General features: G+C 40.4%; 1 protein-coding gene across 2 annotated transcripts; it reads right to left on the reverse strand.

The window, feature by feature from the left end:
• Positions 1–491: 491 nt before the first annotated feature.
• On the reverse strand, positions 492–767 carry LOC114211833 (ATP synthase F(0) complex subunit f, mitochondrial-like). Of its 2 annotated transcripts, XM_028106484.1 has the most exons (2): positions 638–758; positions 492–520 (listed from the first exon to the last, which is right to left on the reverse strand). In XM_028106484.1, exons 1-2 carry the CDS (start codon positions 756–758, stop codon positions 492–494), a joined length of 150 nt encoding a protein of 49 aa, XP_027962285.1. The 2 variants fall into 2 exon arrangements, with proteins under 2 accessions (XP_027962285.1, XP_027962284.1); XM_028106483.2 differs by having other exon boundaries at positions 492–767.
• Positions 768–23852: the final 23085 nt, after the last annotated feature.

The raw sequence follows: 23852 nt of genomic DNA on the forward strand, positions 1-23852 counted from the left end.
ATGATGTGATTCCACTGACCCCAATAACAATAATTAAAAGTTAGTTATTTGTCCTATTGTTTCTTTTTTGAAGGTAATGGGTCTTTTCCTTCTGGTTGTCTCTAAGACGTTTTCTTTGTTTTTAATTTTTAATTGCTTGAATAAAATGTGACTATGTTGTTGATTGCTTTTATCTTATTTGAAGTTTTTGAGCTTCTCAAATCTGTGAGTTAACAGTTTTCATCAGTTTTTGGATATTCTTGAAAAACTGTTATCTAGTCAAACATTTCTTTCTGCCTCACCTTTTTCTCTCTTTCTGGAACTTTAACTACAGGTTTTATATCTTTTGATTGCTTTCCATATTCCTCTTCTTCATTCTATTCTTTTTTTTTTCCAAGTACCAGTCATCTTTTATTGGATGTTAATTCTGAATTAGAATATGAAAGGATTCAAGGGTGCCAGGCAAAGGTCATGGTCAGGAATGCCGAAAGCGCCTCCACACTGGGCCCTATTCAATGGTACTTGCGGAGCCGCTGGTGTTTGAGCTCCTTGTAACAACGACAGTAGTTGAAAAGCACATGAGCTGCCAGCACCGTAGAAATCCCAGCAACGCCCCCTTTCTTCACACTGACATACTTGTTGTAATACCGGTCGTAACCTCTTTGAAATGCCCCAGCAATGCCCTTAGGGGTGAAATCCCGCATCAGTATCCAGCTGGGCAGCTCTCCTGGTTTCACATCCATGAGCTTCTTCTCCTTCACTGGTACGACTGACGCCATCTTGGAGTCCTGGGTGTCCGCTCTATTCTTTTTTTATCTTTATGCCTTAATTTGGATATTGTCCATTGACTAGTTGTGAATTTACTAATTATATCTTTTACTATCTCAGACAGCTGTTTGAGTATTTGTGTTTTGCAGTTCTAGGATATCCATTTGATTCTTTTTATATACTATAATTATTGGCTGAAATTCTAAAATTTCCCACCTTTTTATCTATTTTGTCAATTTCCCTCACTATTTCCCTTAGCATGCTAATCATAGTCATTTTAAACTCCTTATACATACACTCCAATACCTAGATTTCTGCAGGTCTGTTTCTATTGTGGTCTTTTTTCCTGATTATTGGTCACATTTTCCTGCTCCTCTTATGTCTAGTAATTTTTATTCTATACTGAACATTGAGATAAAAGAACCGACAGATACAGTGAGGAGCTGATCACTATAATCCCATCAAGTATTGGTTGGGTCACGATTAGATTTCAGTTTTAGTAAGATTCATTCCATCTTGGTTCTTCAGGATTGGCCCTCCAAAGCTTTCCATTGTCTTAATTTCCTCAACTCTGAAAGTGTAAGCTTTGTGTATTTTGAATTCAGTTCCTTAGTTTCATACTTTTTACAAGTTAAATATTTGGCAAATGTCTTGAGGAGGAGATTGGTGATGTATTTAGGCTTCCTCACTCTAGTGGAACTTTTTTCCCTAAACACTTAGGGGTGACCAATTCATTCTGGTTTTCCTGGAACTCTCTTGGTTTTAAAACTTAAAGGTCCACATTCTGGGAGTCACCTGAGTCCCAGATAAACTAAGACAACTGGCCACACTTAGGTATACTGCAAGAGTGTACATGTTTTCACTTTTCCTTTTCACCCAAGCACTCAAGTCTCCTATACCCTCCTAGAACTCAGCAACTTTCCCTTATGTTTGGGCTCTTCTATTTTCTGGTTCATCATGCCAGCTCTTGACTGCCAAAGCCTCTGCTGATTTATCTTTCCTCTATAAAATCCTTCAGTTTGGTTCAAGTCCAATTCTTCGGCCAATCCTAGAATTTGCAAATGTCTCCAATTAAGAAAACTACCAGAAACCATTGAATTTCCTATTTAGGGATCTTCCTTCTCTGGGATTTTAATTTAGTTCCCACTGCTTTGTTCTTATAGCTCTCTTTTGTTTTTTAAAAGTTTGTTTTTGTAAACTGGTTATTACGACAGGAGTTTTTGCCTACCATATCCTATTAGAGCCAACCTTGAAGCACGAGTCCATAGCTTATGCCTTTTAATATGTAAACATCGTGAGGTAGATGCTGTTATCATTTCCACTTTATAACGAGATCAGGGAGGTTAAATGATTGTCACAGGATCATATAAGAGTCTGTCCAGAATCCAAACCAAGACCGTCAAGATCCAGTGCTTTTATTCTATAAATTATAATAATACCCTTTTAAAAACTGGGAAACTGAGGTTTAGAAAACTTGCTTTGCCCAAGGCCTCAGACACAGCCAGGATTAAACCCCAGAGCACCTGACTCTTGGTCCAGAGCTCATTTCAGAGTCACATAAGAGGACATCGAGCATCACACATACATAAGGAAACTGGTACTACTGGTACTACTCTAGAAATAGGTATTATATGAAGGAAAAATACATGCAATGAAACTCATACATCATTAATTGCCAGACCGTATGTGCAGAACTTCACTCATTTATGCTGTGTATACACTGTCACATTTTATCCAAGGGCTGATATAACATAAATATAACTTCAACAAAAATTTTGTTAAAAGTGTATGGGTTTTTTTAGAAATATCAATAAATAAAATATAGTTTTCTAATACACTAGCTGCAATGGCTTTTTAACAAGTGGAGTTGCTTTTCCTCATAAACAAAACACAGGGGAGGTGGAGTTCTTCTAAAGCAAAGTTACTAAGAATGCTGATTTGAAATGGCAGTAGGAAGTAGGCAAGAATCTAAAGGGATTCTTTAAAAATCTTATTTCTTTCAATTAGTCTGGTCTAGTTCTTTTCCTGAGAGTCTCTTTGTCCCTCCAATAAAAGAAATATCACCATAGTGACTGAGGAAATGACTCCCTTTTTGTGGAGGTAGAGAAAGACAATGCCAAAATGATGGAATTTGAGTAAGAACAGAAAATAATCACTTCCTTCCAAATAACTCTCCTGTTTTGGCTTGTTAAGTTCTCTGAAGAGTCCACTATTAGGCCTTCTCCTTTAGACTAATGCCTGATATGGGTAAAGTTTTTGTTAAAATGGAAATATTTCCTACAGTCAGTACATGAATAGGAATTTACTATGCAGCAGAGACTAAGTTAGGGGGTCCTAGGGAGGAGATCTTGATGAACCAAAAGGCAGTTTTAGGCAAAAATATTAGGATCCTAAAGAGCAGGGGTGACAGCTTCTCTCCCCCCTCCTTCCCAGCATCCATTGTCCTAGTGTGATCTCCACAGGAACACTCAGTCTTGGGTAGCTCTTCTATATGATTTATGGCACCCCACAGCCCATCTACCCAAGAATTATAGGAGTAGCTCACATTAGTTGTTTAGATTGGCTATAATCATGCACTGTGTTAGGAACTCAAGGTTGGAATATGACAAGGCTATCTAGTTAGTGACACAAATTCACACTTGGCCATCTATTCATTTCTTCAGCAAGTATTTATGGAATACAAACTACATGACAGGTATTGTTTTAAGAGCTTAGAATATAGTGATGAAAATGACAGACATGAGTAATTTCCAGAAGTTCCTGTAACTAGGAATGGTAGAGAATGCATGTTGGCCAGGAAAAAAAATACATATAAACAAACAAAATATCATAAACAAAACAAACATATCTATTAACATCTACTCTATCACAGATTTTCTCTGAATTCTATGATATCCTCAGAGCATATCTAAAACCTCAGCAAAGAAGTGAACAGTGCTTTGCATGCCTAAGGCTACTAGTGTTCATCCAATTCAATGTGTTCTAATGTCCCTGTTTCTCCAAGGAAGCCCCAAATACCTCAGTAGCTGTATTCAGGCAGCAGAAACCTGGCTGCCTACTCCCAGGTGTGTGCCATTCAATCTCTATCTCAACATGGTTCCAATGTAGTGCTCATTAGCAAGTCAAAAAAAAAAAGGGGGGGGGTGGAAAGCAATATGCAGGGAAGAGCAAGTTGCAGGGGTTCAAGAGCAGAAAGATAACGCAAGCAACTGAGGCAGAACAGTGTGTAGTACTTGATGAATTATTGGGCATTCAGAAGCCTCTGAGACCTTTGGAAAAATTCACCAAATTTCTAATCTTCAAAGATATGCAATATACTGACTTCCTTTCATAAGACATCTGTAAAGGTCAAGACGTTCTCTAAGCTCATAACAGAAGGGGCCCTTCCTCCCTGCTGGTCACTTCTCATGAGAACTAACCAGCCGCCATCAAAGATCAGCTCCAGCATGCCCTTCCACATCACCAAGACTGCTGGGAGGTGCTTAATTTCATTTTCTTCTGTTTTTGTGCCTTCTGAGTGTGGATCTCCATTTGTGTAGAGCCAATGAGTGGTAAATATCAAGTCCTTGACTTTCTCAGACCTATGGGACTAGTGTAGAAAAAAAAAAAGAGGCTTTCCATAGTTTTCTGCTCCTTTCTTAAGCTGACCTCTCTTCTCTGTTTAGAGTTCTATCACTTGGTGTACAGAGAAGTAATAAAACATGGCAGAGCACAGTACAAGGTTAAGATGTCATACCTCCACATGTTTTGAAATGGTTCCATGAGACTCAGAATCAGCCTCAAACTTCAAACCTGAGTCAGCCACTCTTCTGCTGCTGCATAAATTATCACCCTAGCATTTTGTAAAAGGACTCACTTTTCCCTAGGAATTTATACATAGCATAGCAGTTTATACTGCAGTCTCCAGCATCAAACTCTTTTAGTTGAAGTCCCAACTTAACAATTTACTAAGTGTGTGATCTTGGGGAAATCACCTTAGTATGCCCCAGTTTCTTCATCTATAAAATGGAAACTAATAATAATGCCTAGCTCATGCAGCTGCTTTAAAGATTAAAGGGGAATGAGTTTTAAAACTCTCTGCACAGTGCTTAGCAAATAGTAAACACTAAGGCATGTTTGCCACTCTATTTATCTGTGTGCATATGCACACACATAGCTATATCTTGCAGAAGAGAAGCTCAAGAATTTTGATCAGAACTTGAGTAATACACTACACACAAGTATGTATGCATATATGTGTATGTGTATATGAATACACACATACATATATTTTTTAACTCAAGTCCTTGACTTCATTCCCCAGTCAGCATGACAAGGCATGTTTACCCTGGCTCATCACCACGCACCAAACACAATATGGCCCTAGGGCAAAGTAACCACTGGCATCTCAGTCAAGGAAAGCCAGCTGAACTCAGAAGCAACAGGTCAATGAATTTCTCTTCTGCTTCTAAATCTCTGAGTCTTTTGCCTATTGGATTATCCCTTGTTTTATGTAACTTATTTAAAATGCCCCTAGCTTGGGCATTTGTTTCTCTCTTCCAGAAATTGTTGTGGTGTCTCCATTAATGATAACACATATTCTTTCCTGCTGATTCTCCACATACCCTCTCTATACCTAGCACCCAATCATACATTCCTAGTAACAACCCTCCCTCAAGTCCATTGGGGTTCTGTGTCTGCTAAGTATATGGCTAAATGGACCCCAGTGGGCTCTCAGCTCTGCCTGAGCTCTGTTCTCCACATCCCCTTTGCTTCCTCCCTTGGTGTTCTTCCCACAGGATCCCAGGCTTCTCTCTATGAGTACATCTGTCATCAACTTTTTTGGTCTCACAATTGTTCTGTCTTTTCTCAGTAAACTTGTGGCTTATTATAAAATTAGCATTCCTTAAACCCACAAGCATGTCCATGTGAACACCCACATATCCAGACACACACAGAACTTGACTTTAGAAGACAACTAGGTATAGCATACATTGAACAAGGAAAGAATCCCAAACTGTTTTTTTTCTTTCTGTGCTATAGGATCCACACATAGGTGAAGCCAAATCAGAAAGTGGTGACTTTAACATTTATTTTGATCATAGACCCCTTTAAGAATATTATGAAATTTATGAATCCTTGTCTTCAGGAAAATGCACATATGCATGAGACTTTGCATATAATTTCAGCGGAGGTGGGTGAGTTTAGGTCTCATATGTCTTTGGACCCCAAATTGAGAATCACTGCTATAAAGAGATGCTTTAGGTGCTATAGGGGTGCCTGGGTGGCTCAGTCAGTAAGCGTTTGCCTTCAGCTCAAGTCATGATCTCAGGGTCCTGGGATCAAGCCCCGTGTCGGGCTCCCCGCTCAGGGGGGAATCTGCTCCTCCTTCTGCCTCCCCCCACTTGTGCTCATGCTCTCTCTCTCTGTCAAATAAATAAATAAAATCTTTTTTTTTTTTTTTTTAGTATATGTGCTGCCGAAGCGAGCACATAAATAAAATCTTTTAAAAAAGAGATGTATTAGGTGCTATAGTAAGTAAATAAATAAGCAAATAAATAAGTACATAAGTAAATGGTACCATTTATCAAGTCCCCACTATATAAGGCAATGTTTCAGATTTTCTTAATACCCCTGCAAGCTAGCTATTACTGTTTCTGTCTTACAAATAAAGAAACTAGGGCTCAAAGAAGTTAAACAATTGATCTAAAGCCATTCATCTGGCAAATAACAGAGCTGGGATTGGTCTAAAGCCTGCCCTTTCCTTCTGGTCCATTCTGCCCTCTGGTCTTTGGACCTCATACAGGCTCCAGGTCGGCACTATCAACTATCCAAACCCACTGTAAACTGAATGGCATCACAGTGAGTTCCCTGAGCATTTATAGAGTTGATTCAAATTACAAGCCTTAGTTTAATGCCACAGGGATAACTAAAATTAGCTGCAGATGGTTCCCCTACTAGCTGTAGTCATTAGCTCTGACATGCCACTCAGATCAGAGTTGCATGTTGTCTCAAGAGCATCCTAGACAATGCAATTCCCATGCATCGAACCTTCCACATAATTTACGTAGGAACAGCCCTGCATCTTGGTTTGAGTTTTCCATAGACTTGTCTCAATAGAGTTGGAAGGCTTTGATGCAGTGCTTAATTTTCAATGCCTATTGTCTTTTTTAAAAAGAGCACGCCAAGTGTAGCCCGACACGCCTTTGAAGTTGTCATCATGTCAGCATTCTGACATGTAATGACCATAGGATTTGCCTTCCAATTTTAACTATTTCTACTTGAGGAAGGAAATTCACACAGAGGAAAAATATGTGGCCCTTTGCTTTGTTTCCTTTTCTTCTGGGGGAGAGTTATTCATGTGTGTCTTGAATACAATAAGAAATAGCACACACTACTATCAGGATGTTCTCTGAAACATTATCTTGAGTTTTTATTCTCATAGCTAGATTCCACTGTAATTCTCACGTGGCAGGAGTAAACTATTAATAGGATTCCAACATTTTTTTTTTTCTAGTAGACCCCGGAAAAGTCTCCTTTGCCATGTGAGTGAAGGGCAGATTGGATCTTGACATGACACATCGATATAGTTTCCAAAACAGTAACTTTACTAAATAAATCATTTCAGCGCTTGATTGTTATTTATACACGCAAATCTGGTTTTCATTTGTTGGACCCGGACAGGAGGAAAGCTAATAATCTCATCAAAAACTGAATATTTTCCATTTTGGAAAGGGCATAAAGTTCATAATCACATGACCTGAACTCTGCCATGGGTGGGTAAACCAAGCGCCTCCCTGATAATGTCCTACAGACACACAGCACTGAGATAGGAGGACTCTGGGGAGTTTGCAAGCATGAGTCTCAACTGAAGCCAATGACTACTTGGCCTTCCTCCTAGCATCACGTTATTTGTTTCTAGTGGTGATTTACTGAGAGGAAGAAAGTGGGAAAAGGTGAGAACAAAAACAGAGAGTTTAAAATCTTATCCCTAAGATTTTAAAGTAGCATGAGCTTCAAAATAAATTAGAGGAATTGAATTTGTAAATTGGGTTCCTCTCACAGTAGAAAAACCTGATTATATCTGGAAGAGGTTCCAACTTCATAAGCAGGAAAATAAGGGTTCTGAGAAGATACATCTATTTCCAATAGTTCCCACACTGTCATGAAAGTCCACCAATAATCCCTTGTTTTAAAAAACTGTCCTCTCCTCTATAATTCTCTTTTAACGTGCAAATAAAATAGCCAGTTCCATACACCTTTGGTGATAGGATGGGTTCTCTGTCCATTTCATTCCCTTTGATCCTTCGTATCTTAATTTTGGTAGGAAGGAGGTCGCCTAACATAATGCATCATTTGTGCTATGAGGGAGCAAGAGATAAGTGCTGGTACCCAGCACTGCTCAGATACTCTGAAGATCCAGAGCAAATGAGGCTTGTTGGCTCAAAGAAGAAGGATACTAACTCGAAATGAGACTGTCTTCATGACAAGGGGTACTGGGATACGGCTGGGAACCTGGGAGAGTGTAAAAAGATGGAGGGATGGAGATAGAACAAAGAAAAATACCAAAGGGCCCATGAAGGGCAACTTGAAAGAAGCAGGAAAGATACCTTTGCACCCTCCTCTGAATTCCAAACATATGTGTAACTGGCATATGTAATATCTTTGTATCTTTCCTGTTGGTGGACCCATCCTACATTCCTTCCAGCTGTTATAGGGTATGAAAGCAGTGTTACTTTTGGTAGCATGTGGCTTTTCTTCCCAGACAGTGTTCACCTCATAGGCTAAAGCCCAGAAAAGAGAGAAAAAAAGAAGAGCCATAAAGTGGGGTGTGAAGGAAGCAGAAATTCCTTATCTAAATCAGACTTTGGCCCAGGGCTGGCCTTGTTTGGAAATTTGAGTAAAAATCATTCTTTTTTTAAAAAAAAAGGGGGGGGGGATAGTTTTCACTCCTCCTGGAGAAGTTCTTGGTGGGCCAATTCCAGGCTTTTCGGGCAACTTTCCACCTTTAGAAAATCCATCAGATCAGATTGTGTCACTGTAGCTCCCAGGTGTTAACAAAGTTCTAGATTTGTGAAGCGATGGTTATGTGGCCCCTGCCTGAAAAGCTTTCGGTTTTTCAGACAACTGAAGAAGGCAGAGTAATTTTGTATCAAGACCACAGATAGCAGATACTTGGGGACCCTCTTTGGCAGTGAGATTTGGGACTTCAGAGCAGTGTCCTCTCATCTTCCTTGCATTTGTGTGTTCTTTTTTTTTTGCTTGATTTTATATTGCTACTTTCAGTTTAATTTGTTCCAATTCTAAGAGGATTATGCTTTTAGTACCATCCTTGTGATGATTAATGTGTACTAATTGTTTTACCTTTGAATCAGGACTCTTTGGAGCTGTCTAGGCAAAATCTCCTTTTTGTAGGAGGCAGGGCTGATGAGCAGGAATCCCAGGGGGACCCCTGCACTGCTTCAGGTTGATGTAAGAAGAGAGATTAAAGAAAGTGCAGAAAGTAGCTTCCTTTTTGATTGTGCCCCAATGGAAATCATGTTGTCCCACACATTGTATTAACTATTCTAGTGGCTTAAAAAATAGAATCAGTCTGAGCAGTTAAAGAGGCCCTAATGAGAACTTTTACAGCTATGGGGCTTGCTTTTGTCATATTAGAGAAAGCAAGGCTGTGATTTGTCACTAATTTTCATTCCTGTTGCCTGGCTGAGCCAAGAGACCAGTGGCCTAATGAGCAATGTAAATCAAATCTCCTCTGTCCACGGATTCTCACGTGAGTGAGGACTATGAAGGCATGAGAAGGAAAAGACCTGAGGAATGATGACAATGGAAGAATAATGCAGCCTGAGATGTCCCTTGCTAGGAATAAACCCGGGGATCAACTTCTTCAAGCTTTTGTTCAAGCTTCAAGTCCCTGCAGACAATTAAGTGGCAAATAGCCTGAATTTTTAGAAGGCATATTTAAATTTACTTCGAAGATCTTTAGGTGTCATCCTACAAACATTTCCTAAAATTGCCCCCAACATTCATGTGAACTGCTACCATTGAAGAAAAGGAAGAAAAGGAGGAAGAAAAGAAGATGGGGGAGAGAAAGGAAGAAAGGCAAAAATGAGCAATTTTGCAATTTCATAAGGTTCTCTTTTAGCAGCATAATTACAGTTTTAGTTGTCATTCAGACAGGTTGAATGACATATTCTAGCCAGTTGCTTTTGAAGCTGGCAGCATGTCAGGAATACCTGGGGAACTTTGTGAAAGGTAAAGGTCCCTGGGCTCCAAACCCATACCCCATTTCCTACCCACTCTCACCTTCCAATACAGGCATAGCATAGGGCCCAGGAATTTTTTATTTATTTTCTTTTCTTAAAGGGCCCTAGATAATTTCTAATAGAGAGTGGTCTAAAGAGTAGATAACCAGTGGAAAGGCTGAATCATGTTCAAATACATTCAGCTCAAGGAGTGGGTTCTAAGACCTGCTGTCATGTGCCTGTGTTGGACTTGGTAGTAGATATAAAAGAAGCAGAAATAAAGGTTGACAAGGTCTTCCTGCATGCCTCTCTTCACAATCAAGGAAAAATATTTCTAAAATATTCCCATGGAAATCACAGAAGCTATGGAAGAAGCAAAGAATATCTCCGATGTATCTGTGGTTCTCTTAATTTAGATATTTTAATTGTGGAAAAAAAATGCCACTCATAAGACAAAGCTAGATGCACTGTATATTGATTTGCTGGGAAAAGTAGGGGCTTATGAACTTAGTATGGCAAAAAATGCACTAAAGCACCTTTTGAGAGTAGACAGAGTAGACAGAGGCCAGAAAGTAGGGTGACCAAATTGTCCTAGCTTTCCTGGTCCTTCCTCTGTTTTAAAATGAGAAACTGGTTTTAAAACTGTTCTGGTAAGCGCTGTGAATTGTGTAAGACTGTTGAATCATAGACCTGTACCTCTGAAACAAATAATACATTATATGTTAAAAAAAAAAAAAAGAAGAAGATCGTAGGAAGGGAAAAATGAAGGGGGGGAAATCAGAGGGGGAGATGAACCATGAGAGACTATGGACTCTGAGAAACAAACTGAGGGTTCTAGAGCGGAGGGGGCGGGGGGATGGGTTAGCCTGGTGATGGGTATTAAGGAGGACACATATTGAATGGAGCACTGGGTGTTATACGCAAACAATGAATCATGGAACACTACATCAAAAACTAATGATGTAATGTATGGTGATTAACATAACATAATAAAATAAAATTTAAAAAAACTGTTCTGGTTTTAAAACTGAAAGTCTCACATCCTGGGAAGTCCCTTAGTCTCAAGTAAATTGAGATAGTTGGTCATCCTACAGAAGACCATCCAGCTCAACATGGTCAAAAATGGGTCATTTCTGTGACACATCCAGTAAATTCACCCCAATAATCGTCTGCGTTGACCTCTTGCCAAGATTAGCGGGCCGTGGTTTTCATGCTACTGACTGATCAACACAGAACAAATGGTCAAATACCTCAAGGAGAACACTGAAAATTGCCAGAAGCCCTAGGCCAGAGCTCTGATGTTGCCCCTTCTTGTTGTATGATCTCAAGCATCTTCAGTGGCCTTAAATTCCACCCTCTGACATAATACTAGTTCAAACATGTAAGCTTTGACATTCAAATTTTATAATACACATGAAAGCACATTATAAGTTTTAAAGCTTCATACAAATGATTAACTGGACACAGATCATAAAGCCAGAACCATAGTAGAGGAAGGACCTTCTACTAGAAGAGAAGGAGTACAGTTTGTAAGTTGAATAGATCAGAACTGCAGGCCCAGAATGTGAACAAATAGCAAGGTTTCCTTAAACACATTCCTGGAGCTGGCATCCTCCTTGGTTTAAAAAGTCCTAATTTTAGTCAGGTGGCTTTGGTTCCAGCCTGAGGGGACAAATCACAATTGGACTGAGCCAACCATGGGATCCCTACTACCCTTTCCTAGAGACTATTGTAGTTAGGTCATTTTATTCATAGCCAGAGAAATACAGGAACAGACTGCTGCTTGGGGCAAGTTTACGGGGCCTAATAAAAGTGTTAGTAGCCCAAGTGGAAGCCCTCTGCCTCTCCTTCTGCCCTCTTGTTTTGGAAGATGTTCCGTGAGAATGCAGTGATGACTGTAGCCACCATCTTGAACTAAGAAGAGAGACAATGCCGAGGATCACAAAATGAGGGGTAGAAAGGGTCCCGGGTCCTTGATAACATGATTAGGTAGTTGACCCTCATCACCCCTGGATTTATTTCTAGGTGAGGTATAAATATCCTAATCTTTAAAGCATGGCTACTCAAAATGTCAATTATAATAGTGCCATTTCATGGACTATTTGTTAGTGGTTCATGTTAAGTACAGCATTTGAGAGCATTTATAAATTTCACAACAGTTTGATGGAGTAATTTTATGTCTATTGAATCTAACAAAAGACTTTTGAACACACATATATATATCTTTTTATTTCATCTTCTGTTAATTCATTTTATCATATTTTACAAAATTATCAATCCATGATATATGAGAAATTAGAGGAAGAAGTGAACAAGTTATTTTTCTCAGATAGTTTGAGAAGCATTGCTTGAAGCCAGGTTTTAGAAAACTGTGAGGGCCAATTTAGCCCAATGCCCTTTTCATTACATAAAGTTTTATTGGAACACAGACACACCTTTGTTTTCATATTATCTATGGATATGTCTATCCTACAAGGGTGGAGTTAGTTGATCCTGACAGAAAGCCTATATTTTAAAATATTTACTATCTGGGATACTTGACTGGCTCAGTTGGAAGAGCATGCAACTCTTGATCTCAGGGTCGTGAGTTTGAGCCCCATGTTGGGTGTAGAGATTAAATAAATAAATTTTTTTAAAAAGCTATAAAATATTTACTATCTGGCTCTTTACAGAAAGAGTTTGCAAGTCCTTGCTTTAACATTTTCAGTTGCATATTCTCCTAGTTTCATTTGAAGTAATTCTAACTTACATATACAGTTGACTTTGAATAATAACATGGGGTTGGGGTGCTGATCTCCCTCACTGTCAAAAAACTGGGTATAACTTTTGACTGCCCCAAAACTTTACTAATAGCCTACTGTTGACCAGAAGCCTTACCCATAATAGAAACACTTGATTAACACATAGTTTGTATGTTATATGTATTACATATTGTATTCTTACAATAATGCTAGCTAGAGAAAAGAAGATTTTATTAAGATCATAAGGAAGAGAAAATACATTTACAGTACTATACTGTATTTATTGAAAAACATCCACATATAAGTGGACTCATGCAGTTTAAACCCATATTGTTTGTCAACCATAGTTAATTAACTTCTCAGCTCCCAATGTGCTCATCTATAAAATGGAATAAAAATCACATTGACCTATTGAGAGTATTGAATGAAATAATTCATATAAGGTCTTCAGGAAGGTGTATACCTTATAATAAGCATATAACATGTAAAAGTTCTCTTGTTTCCCTGACATCATTCTTTCATTAAGAACCTACTGCGTCAAAGGTTGAGAGTTTCTATTTACAAATCATGGGATATAGTCACTCGTTGATACTGCATGATCACTCTTTACTGCTGGTTGGGAATGTTTCAACAGCTAGGAAGTTTGACCCAGTGGTTAAGAATAATACATGGACCATAACCAATGACTAGGTTTTAGGGATAAACTACAAGCCTTTTTAATATTGCCTGGTTCAAAGTTCTGAGGACCTAGCATAATAAAAAACCTTCTAAGCAAAGAGGAAAATGGGTTGAGAGCTCCACTTTTACTTTTTAATATTTAATGGAGGATGATTACCCGTGTCCCCATGTGCTATATTTCAAGGCTATACATTCTTGAACTCTTACTGGTAACAGGAAACTAATGTGATTTTTTTTTCTTTTTAGGAAAGCTAACAATGATTTCAGAAGTGTGTGTTTGTTATCAGATTTAGGGCACTTGTCACATTTTGACCTGAAGGCAAGCCAAGGGAGGGTTTGAAAAAAATATCCAAGAAACGTCTTCATTGCTCTTTCTCTCTTCTAATTAAAATGCAGTTCGTCTTACAGATTCCAGAGCATTTTGGATTTGTGGTTGCAAGCATGAGGTCATTTTTCCTGCCTATATGACCACAGTGCATTTTTAAAGTTTTTAGTGTTTGGTAACAACAGACAAATAACTGGAAACCTGAGAGCTGAGCTGGAGTTCTTTCCAGAGTGTTCCCATCATTCCTCAGCATGGGGTAAAAACGAGTCCACCTCACTGGGCTATTGCCAGGATCCCTGGAGGCCCTGCACTGTGAGCCTGAAGTGTTGCCCCATCCCAAAGAGGCCAGCCAACTAGGCAACACAAAGGTGAAGAATATGGCTCTGGGTTCTCTTGGGTCAGAGTCTGCATTCTGGTCTATCAACCTTGCCAGTGATATACAGTAAGTGAGTGCTTTGGCCTCTGTGAATTTCTTCTTCCTCATCTGCAAAAAGAGCAACTTTGTAGGCTGGTTGTGAAGATTAAATAAAATGAAATACAAAATGCTTAGCACAGTCCCTGGGATGTAGGAAAGTGGAGTGAACCTCTTTAGCTCTCCTTTTCTTTATTTGTAGCTATTCATCGTTCTTTTAAAACTCAGCCCAAGAATCTCAGGGGAAGCTGGTACTTCTATCCTCCAAGTTTCAGACACAGTTCTGGTTTGACTAACTAATCATTATAATTAGATGTCAGTGATTGGATCAAATGCCCAGATTTCTGAAAAACCGGCCAATCAGTACATGTTATTATTCTAAGGAAAAGCACATGACCCCTGTTGGTCCAATAAGACTGGTTAGGAGAGACATTTTTCCTCTCCTCGCTAGATGTGAGCAGAGAAGCCCCTAAGGTCAGCTATTGCAGTCATCTTGTGACCACAAAGGAGGCCACTCTAAGAAAGCAGAGATACAGAGTAGGTAGAATCAAGAACATCAGGGCTGGAGCTCTGATTGCATCACTCCTACAACCCCCCCTTTCTTTGGATTTCCTGTTAAATGAGGTAATCATTTATCATTTACACTGGTTTGAGTCAGGTTTTGGTTACATGCAGTAAAATCATGTAACTAATAAGACTTCAGTAAGTATTGGCTATGATGTGTCAGACTGTGTCCAGTAAACTACCCTGTTGTGGATCCCAGGAAACTTTGGAAAGAAATAGGGAATGATCCAATTTTATGACATCTATTTATTGAGCAACTGATGTAAGCTTGGCATTTCACATGCATACATTCTCTCTCTGGACCCTCCCATAACTTTATGAAATTGTTATGTTACTGTGGGTAAACTGAGGCACAGAGAGATGAAGTGATTTCCCTAGGTTGAGCAGCAAACATTTAGCAAAGTCGAGATTCCAACCCAGGCCTGTCTGGATCCATAGTCTGGGCTTCTGCCACAACACCTCTCCGGCTGCCTCCCTCTGCCAAGATCTTTGCTTCTTTGTTGTAAAATCACCCTCTTCACCAGAACTAACTCATGTCTGCATGAAGGATGGGGAGAGAGAGGCTGCAAGTACTGAGTACGACATGTATTCAAATTCTCCCAGAAGTCTCTACCCAAAAGAGAAAAAAATAATAATGAGATAAACACTAACAATGACTTAAAGCAAGAGCCTACTAATTAAAGGCTCCCTGCCAGGAAAGCAACCCTGTTGTCCCCTAGCTGTGCACACTCAGACTCACCCCTTTGCGCTGGACCAGTAGTTCTCAAACTTTAGCATGTACCAGAGTCGTCTGGAAGACTTCTTACAACCCAGATTGCTGAGCCCCACCCCAGAGTTTCCGGTACAGTAGGTAGGAGGTGGGGTGAGACAATTCGCTTTCCTGAGAAGTTCCCCGATGATACTGCTGCTGGTGGTCTGGGGACTGCACTTTGAGAAGTGCTGGCCTAGGCTAGCTATGCTGTGTGTACGGAAACCAAGACCTGGTCAGCCTCTCTTCTGCATTGACCTTCATGAGGCTGCTGAACTCCTGCCTCCTTCCTGGCGGCCAATTGCCTGCAGATTCGATGATCGAAACTTTCTGTTCATTCCCCTCATGCCTCAGGTTCTGACTGAATAACAGCCTAATAGGCCTAATAGGCCATGCCCTCTGAAACCTGGATCTTCCTTGGCTCTCATGAGTCCTCCCCAGGTCAGAGCTGGTGTCCCTGATTCCCAGTCTCTGCAGCCAACGGTCTGACTCTGCTGATGCTAGTACCTTTATTTAAAATGAGAACACCGGCATCAACACTTTTAAGGGCTTCTGCTTATTGAATACTAGTTAAGAGTGTTCTGTGGTTGCGGTCAGGCTCCACTCCACCTCTGTTCGTGGTCACCCACCACCCCATCTCACCCCAGACTCTGTGACCCCTGGTCTGCCCGACTCTTCGGCAAGCTCCTCTCTGAGGTCACTCTCTCCGGCTGATCCCCTTAGTCTCAGGGTCCACCTGGGCCAAGTCCTGGTCCAGATCAAGATGCTTAACTCTGAGATTTTTGTCTATTTTAAAAAAACTACTTAGTTTATCCAAGTGTCTACTTCATTTCCAAAAAGCAGAGTACAAGTTCATTGCCACGGCAAGGACTGGCCTGCCTGCCTTCAGTGAATTAAGACTGTATACTCTTGGCTTCCATTTATCTAGGAAATAACTTTGTTTCCCAAAGTGTGGGCCACGTGCCACCAGTGGTTTGTGGATGTTTTTATGTGGCACAATGACATGACATTACTCCACTGTGTTACACAGTGAGAAAATTGCTTCCTTTTCAATTCTCTTTGAAACCAATTGACAGAGTCAGGGGAAAAGTCTCAGTTCGGTATTTGAGCATCTTTTTTATTCCATCTCTTGCTAATCTCTCTTTTTACATAATGGAGAGGAGACCACAGGCTAAGAACTCCAGTAGACCACAATGATTATCAAGTATGTAATCATACTGTTTTGTCACCACTCTGTTTTTATGTATGCCTTCAACTTATGGCAGGTAATACTGACATTCCATTTACAGTGGTGCCTGAAAGTTCCATTTACAAATAAACGTGTCAAAGAAAAAGAGGATTTTGTTTAAACAAAAATAGTATATAAGCTAGGATATGGTGTCACATGAGTGTGGCAAAAATCATTAGGGTTGTGTGACAGTGAATTTTACATGTCTACTTGATTGGACCACAAGATACCTAGACATTTGATCAAGCATTACTTTGGGTGTGTCTGTGAGGATGTTTCTGAATTAGATCAACATTCGAGTTGGTGGATTTAGTAAGTAGATTTCTCTCCCAAATGTGGGCGGGGCTCATCTAGTCAATGAAGGCCTGAATGGAACAAAAGGGATGAGAAAGAGGGAACTCCTCTGGCCTAACTGTTGAGCTGGGAACCAAGGTCTTTTCTGGCCTTCAGACTCACACTGAGTCATCAGCTCTTCCTGGGTCCCCAGCCTGCCAGCTTTCAGTCTAGAACTTCCATGGTTGGAAATCTTGGTTCTCAGGCTTTGGACCGGGACTGTAGCTCTGGCCCTCCTGCATCTCCAGCTTGCCAACTGCAGATCCTGGGACTTCTTGGTCCTCATATTCACCCCCAATTCTTTATAATAAGTCAGAGATATATACCCCATTTCTTTGGAGAACCCTGCCTAATCCATAAATGGCAGACACTCGGGAAACACATAACAGAAGTGCGTTGTGCTTTGTACCAACCCTCAATGGGTAGGACAGATCTTGCATTATGTTTCTTTTTCTTTCTCACCAGTAGTGGGAAAAATTGGGAGGAGCAATTATAGATTAGATAAATATTTTTTGAGAGCCTAATCGACAAAATTTACTTTTAAGAAGTAGCTGCTTCTCTATTAAATGGCACCTTTGCAAATAAGATCATTGTTCTCAGGACGGACCTGCCTACTTCCTCCCTCTCATCTCCTGCCAAGCTCCCTACAGCTCCCCATACCCCCACCATATTGGCTTTCCTCTAGTTCCTCAATATATCTTATCCCTTCTGCCTCTGGGCCTTTGCAAACACTGGTCCCTCTCTCTGGAATGCACTTCTCCTCTCCCACCTCTTCCCTTTTCCCTTGATCAAGACAGCCATTGATTTAGATGTCTTCAATGTTGCTTTTCTCAGAGAAGCCTTGCCTGACCTCCAGACCAAGTGAGCATTCACCCTTATGGCACCCCATCCTTCTCCTCTGAATCATTCTTCACAACTGTAATTAAATAACCATTTAGGTGTCGATTTATCTAATGTCTGTCTCCCCTGCTGGACTTGAAGCTTGTGAGAGCAGGGAACTTATGTCATCATTGGTTCTCAATAAATATTTTTGTAAATGACTTAATCATGACCCATTGTAGAGTATTATGTAGGTACCAGGGACCTAAAATATACTTAAGTGATTAATTGGAAAGACTACAACCATTTTTATTCTTACAGATTAAAGTCAGGTACCTCTGACTACTAGCTATAACAAGTGGCCAAAATTATCTGTGCATCAAGTGAATCAAATGACCCACACATGCAAACCTGGCCCTCCAAATATATTGCTTATAAAAACAAGAGATTGGGAACATTGGTTGAAGCCAGATGTTCTGTGGGCTGGAGTTCATTGTTCTAACACTGCAGATTCCCATAAGTAGAACTGTGTGTATTTGAGATGCTGGGACATAAGATCCAACTCAGAAAATATTTTGAAATAATGTTGTTCAATTACATAATCCTTGTTATGTTATTGAATTGAACACTCTCTTATATACACTATTATAAAAACATTATATGCCTGGGTCTCAAGTTCTGGAATATCCAATTACAATAGCTTTTTTCCACATTTGTATTCTCTTCATTTTATTTAATTGCCTTAACATTTTCAGCAGATTTATTGTATATGACAGTGAGCAACCTGAGCCTGTGTAAGAGCTAGCCATGCTATTTCCTGCACCCCACCCACTATCTCCCTAATATCACTCTGTCCTGTCTTTTCAAATCCTTGCTAGCATAGGGCGTATCCCCTGCATGGAGTGTGGACTGTCAAAAAGGCACAGGGCTAGAGGAAACTGCCCACTTGTGGACCCCGTTTCTCCATCTCTGAACTGATTTGAACTTTGGCTGATACCAGTTTGTCATCCCAACCTAAATCAATCAGTAACATATGGAAAACACAAAATGATCTCCATTACCAAGATGTTCCATCAATGGATAATAAGTGGAGAGTCACTGAGTGTTTAGCCTTGAGAACACATATCCTTGTAACAGGATGACTCTGGTTTAATGTGTGTATGTGTGTATGTCTGTGTTTTCTGCTCCATTTTTGTCATCTGACTGGTACCTTGAAGCCACATAGGATAAAGAACCTTGATAAATAAGTGTGATTTTATGAGTTATCTGCAGCTCCCCATATTCCACTGTGGACATCTTACCCAAGGCAGGATATTCGGAATTGAAGGCATGACTCTATCAAAGATGTAAGTGGTAGAAACAAAGTAGCAAAGAGATCTGGGTAATATGGAGACACACAGACCATCAGGAGTCCCATGCTAATCACTGTGAGCATATCATGAGGTTCCGGAGCTCCAGACACTCCTTCCTCCTCTCCTACTTTGACTTGTCACTTGCTTGGGAGTCTTGTCCAAGATGCACATTGTTCATAATAACTCTCACCATTTACTGAGCATTTTCTATGTGACAAATACTATGCCCAGTGCTTTAACCCTCATTTCAGTGAATCCTCCCAATAACCATATGAGGTAGGCATTATTATTCTTTTCATTTCTATAGATTTGGAAACTGAGACCTGAAGAGAAGAATTAACTAGTAATTTCAGAATTGAAATGAAAATCTTTTAACCTCAGGGTCAAGGCACTTATGCGTTATATGGAACATTTAGCTACATTCTGTTCTCATTTATGGTACTGAATTTGTGCAGTGAGCCTGAGATGGGTCTGCCCCTCCACAATTGGGTGCAGCGATTTTCTTAGAAATTTTTAAATGTGCACAGTTGTTTTGAGAAGAAAGTATTTTGATAGAGAAACTCAAAAGTGTGTTTTTGGGAAAAAACAATGGAGTGATCAAATGCTGAATGGACAAGTTTGTATTAAAAGGCAAAGACACCCAAAGTTGCCTCTTTTCAAGGGAAAGGGGACATTAAGAGGAGTTCAGGCAGAGAGCTTTCTGCTGGAAGCTAACTGAGAGTTTCTCTGGAAGGGTGCCCAAAGTGTCATCTTGTTTCTAGCCAGGGGTATTGATTTTAGTAACTAATGGAGATTTGAACTGGACCTTGAACAGTTTACAAAAGTTCCCCTCTCTGGTCAGGAAGCCATGGACTTGACATTCAGGAGAGTTTGGAATATGCTCCAGTAGTTGTGTAGCAAGCCCTCGTCTGCTAGCCTGTCACCATGGTGCTTCTCAACATCTTTTTGCTCTCCACTCTTGCACATGGAAGCATCATCCTGTTATACAGAAGTGCATTTACAGCTGAAATTACCAAAGTGGCCCATTATGTTTATCAAGACAGGAAAAAAAAAAAAAGACTCCTGTTTGTCCCAGCTGCCTGAAGAACAGCTTTCCTGCAAATGGATGGGTATTGAGCCATGTCTTTTTTTATTTTTTCCTCTCCTCTTAAAAATTAAGTTCATGTAGGAATGCCCTTCATGACATGATTTCAGAAAAAAAAATGGCACTTGGCAGGACAAAAGGTCAGAGCATTCCAGAACACTGAGATTTCCACATAGCTGCATTTTGAGGTTGCATTTCAAAGCTCCTGCCACATGTGCTCCTTTCTCACAGCTGAGGGTATGGGGGAGATCAATAATCCCGAGGGAAGGCTTTTTAGAGATGAATTCACACCAAACAGGAATGGGATTGGAAAAAGGGAAAAGCAGGCTGATTCCACTGACAACAGCTAATTGTTGTGACTAATTCAGCTTTTGGAAGGTAGAACTCCATGGAGTGTATGAGCTGTAACATGGTTCCTGTTTTAATTAGTGGCACCACAGGGAGAAGATGGGCTTATAATTGAGTAGTTTGCTGATCGGTCAACTTCAACCCGTAATCAGACATGCTGAGAAGTGGACATTAACCGGGAGCTTTGACTAGCAGGAAGTCTGCCCCATTAGCGTGGTTGGTGTCAAATCAGGTTGTTGTCTTTTTTCTAAATTCTTTTGGATGCCAAACAAAATATTTTCTAGATTCTTCTTCACTCACTCTCCATCTACCTACCTTTCTGTTCCAATTTTTCTTAACAAATCTCTGCTCAGGCATACTAACATAAGTAAGTTGATCGACACTTCCTCTATGTGACTTTCTCTCCAAGCTACAATGCTAAACATTTGTTGTCAGGCTCTCTCTTCCAAGCCAACACTGCAACTATCACAATATCCAATCTCCTCCCTTCCTGAGTGCACTTTAGGATTTATTTTGAGAAATTATCTCTCGCCCACTCTTTGGAATCTTGATGAGACTCTAAGTTAAGAGCTATGCTTTCCCTTCTTTTTCTCTCATGCCCGTCTCACCAAGAGACAACTAGGTTTATGATCCAAGTTAGGCCACTTGGATTCTCTTTCCCAAGATTTTAAATCTTGAGAAAAATGACAGAAAAGTGAGATAGTTGAAACTAAATATTCTAGGGACAAACCATGTTGAGACCGTTCATGTTTTTTGTTGTTACCTAAACCCCTAAGCTGTTAGATTCCTGTTTCCTGTTCTGATTTTCAAGTTTTTCCCAAAAATCCATGAGCCTTCCACTCTCCTATGTTACATTCCTTTCTGCTTAAATTAAGGGAAGTTAGTTTCTGTTGCCTGCAATGTAGTAACTTCAAATGAGAGGGTATTCAAGAGAAAGCATCCTAATGTACAGCTTGATGTTCTTTCTCCACCTTCCTTTTCCTGCTCTCAGTAGGAAAAATTGTGGAAGGAAAACAAATCATACTCACAGTATATGAGGCGATAAATAAATAAATGAGAAAAAAAATGAAGCATTATTACTAACAAGTCTGGGTTTAGGGCCTGGCGTGAGTATCTTCATCCCAGATGTTCTCATGGGATCTACTTGGAAGCTGCATTCTCATGGGATTCTCACTGAAGTTTGGAACTTGAGAGTGATTTGTCTGGCTCCTCTTCCTGCTCTATTTTCTGACAGGGGCCCCCACACTCACTCATGCCCTCAACCATTTGGGGTTGATGGCTGATACATACATAAATGTCATATAGCATCTAGTGCAAGAGGAGAAGTGCTACCTACCCTCTGTTTCCTGGCCATATTCTGGGCATGGTTCGTATTAGCTCGCCTTCAAGAAGGCGAGTCTTGGCACGCCTTCAGATGGGTGTGTTGTACATGTGTGTTCTCTGTTGCCAAGCTACCCCAGGAACAACACATCCTTGCTGCACTCATCTCCTGCCCAGTGTGTCTTTGGTGCCTCTGTTGGGGGAAAAATAGCGACCTGGCCTTGCAGACACTCTGATGGTTTTCCACCTTCAGGGACAACTCAGACCTCCGTCTTTAGTGTGAGTCTAAGGTTTAGACTCGGCAGCCACAATTCCCACCCTATAGATCCCAAACTGTGTGCTCAAAATTCTAAGCAGTGAGCTGAAGCATTTCCCTAGCTGACTAGGATTTATACCTCTCACTGGTGATGAACATAAAAGTGCACAAAAAACTATACATAAAGAGGGAGTTCATCCTAGCTAGATAGGGGCCGGGGGGAGGAAATCCGCAAAATCAGGTCAGCTTAAAGTGGACCAGCTTGGCCAACACATTTTCACAACCACATCAATTCAGGGCTTTCACGGGGATGCTTTTCTTTCAGCCCAATCCACTAAGGAGTTGCTTGCGAGTTCTGTGGATTTTCTGCACAATTACAGATTATTGCCATGGCAACAACAGAAACATGTGACAATTTTGCTACCTCAGAGACCAGGAACAGCCACTCACAGGCACCACACATCATCTTGTAATGGGACTCTGTGCCGTTGGCCTCACATTGTTTTAAGGCTAATCACTGCTTTTTCACAGATGGAGTTTTTTCCCCCACCCACTCTATTTTCATGATCTCTTAAAACAGTTTGGATTTGCTCTAAAGCAGTTCCACATTTGCCTGTGTTTATTTGGTCATAAAAAAGGTATTATTTGGGGGATTGGCGGAAAGAAAAAAAGGGGTAAAACTTGATGAGTGGAGGCAGATGGGAGGCGATCGGCAGAGGAGAAACGACTTTGCTAGCAGATGGTTTCCTTGCCACCGTGTCACTGAGTTGAAACCCCTGACAGTCCTGGGATCCTGGATCGGCCACATACAAGGCCAACCTGGAAATGAAAAAAACTTTCTTTCTTCAAATGAGCTCAACTCCTCTGTCCACTTTGCAGGCACAATGAGAAATGGGGCCATTGATAATTAAGTTAGAGATGTGATTGAGAAGGGGGACCAGGTAATATTTTCTCTCTGGCAAAACAATCAATTTATGTTTCAGAAACTTGTGCACATAGCCAAACCCCAGTCTCCTTCTGCCAAGCATTCCCCCCTTAATTTTTTAACCTCTGGGCATTTCAAGGAAAATTGAATCCACATGTTTTCAGATTCATTTGCAAATGCAGTTTGCTCAGAGCTGTTTGATGACCAGTATGCCCTTTGAGTGTTTTTATGAGCTTAAACTTATTTTCCCCCCAAGCCTCTTGCTTCTGAACCAGGAAGTGGCATTTGGAGTTTGAGGCAGAATTCAGAAATGATCATTTTCTAAAGCAGCTACCAGGTTCTTGTGTCTCTTTCTGGACCCTGGTAAAGCTAAGAAAAGGTTTTCACATAGTGCATAAGAATAATTGAGGGTAACTTATTGTTTTTACAACCGAAAAGCAGATCTGATATGGATGCGATCCAAATCCTCAATCACATGGCTTCCCCATCTTTCTTTATTACTGATGACATTTGTATGGATACAGATGCTTTCTTTCCAAGAGACGAGTCTCCACCTGCAACATAATTCCCTGATTGGAATAATGCTTCAGAGGCAGAGTTGGAAGTTTAGACTCTTCACCCCTGCCCTCGACCAAACTGCAGAAAACAATCTTTATTATAAGTGAACCGAAGCTGCTAAGTTGAAGGGGTCCTTTTACTATGGACCCTAGAATTTGGGAATGATGTGGGTGTTCTTTTCTGATTTAGC

Source organism: Eumetopias jubatus, unplaced genomic scaffold (assembly GCF_037043125.1).
Source record: "Eumetopias jubatus isolate StellerSeaLion01/CBP00866 unplaced genomic scaffold, mEumJub1_p1.0 scaffold_5, whole genome shotgun sequence".
NCBI classification, from domain to species: domain Eukaryota; kingdom Metazoa; phylum Chordata; class Mammalia; order Carnivora; family Otariidae; genus Eumetopias; species Eumetopias jubatus.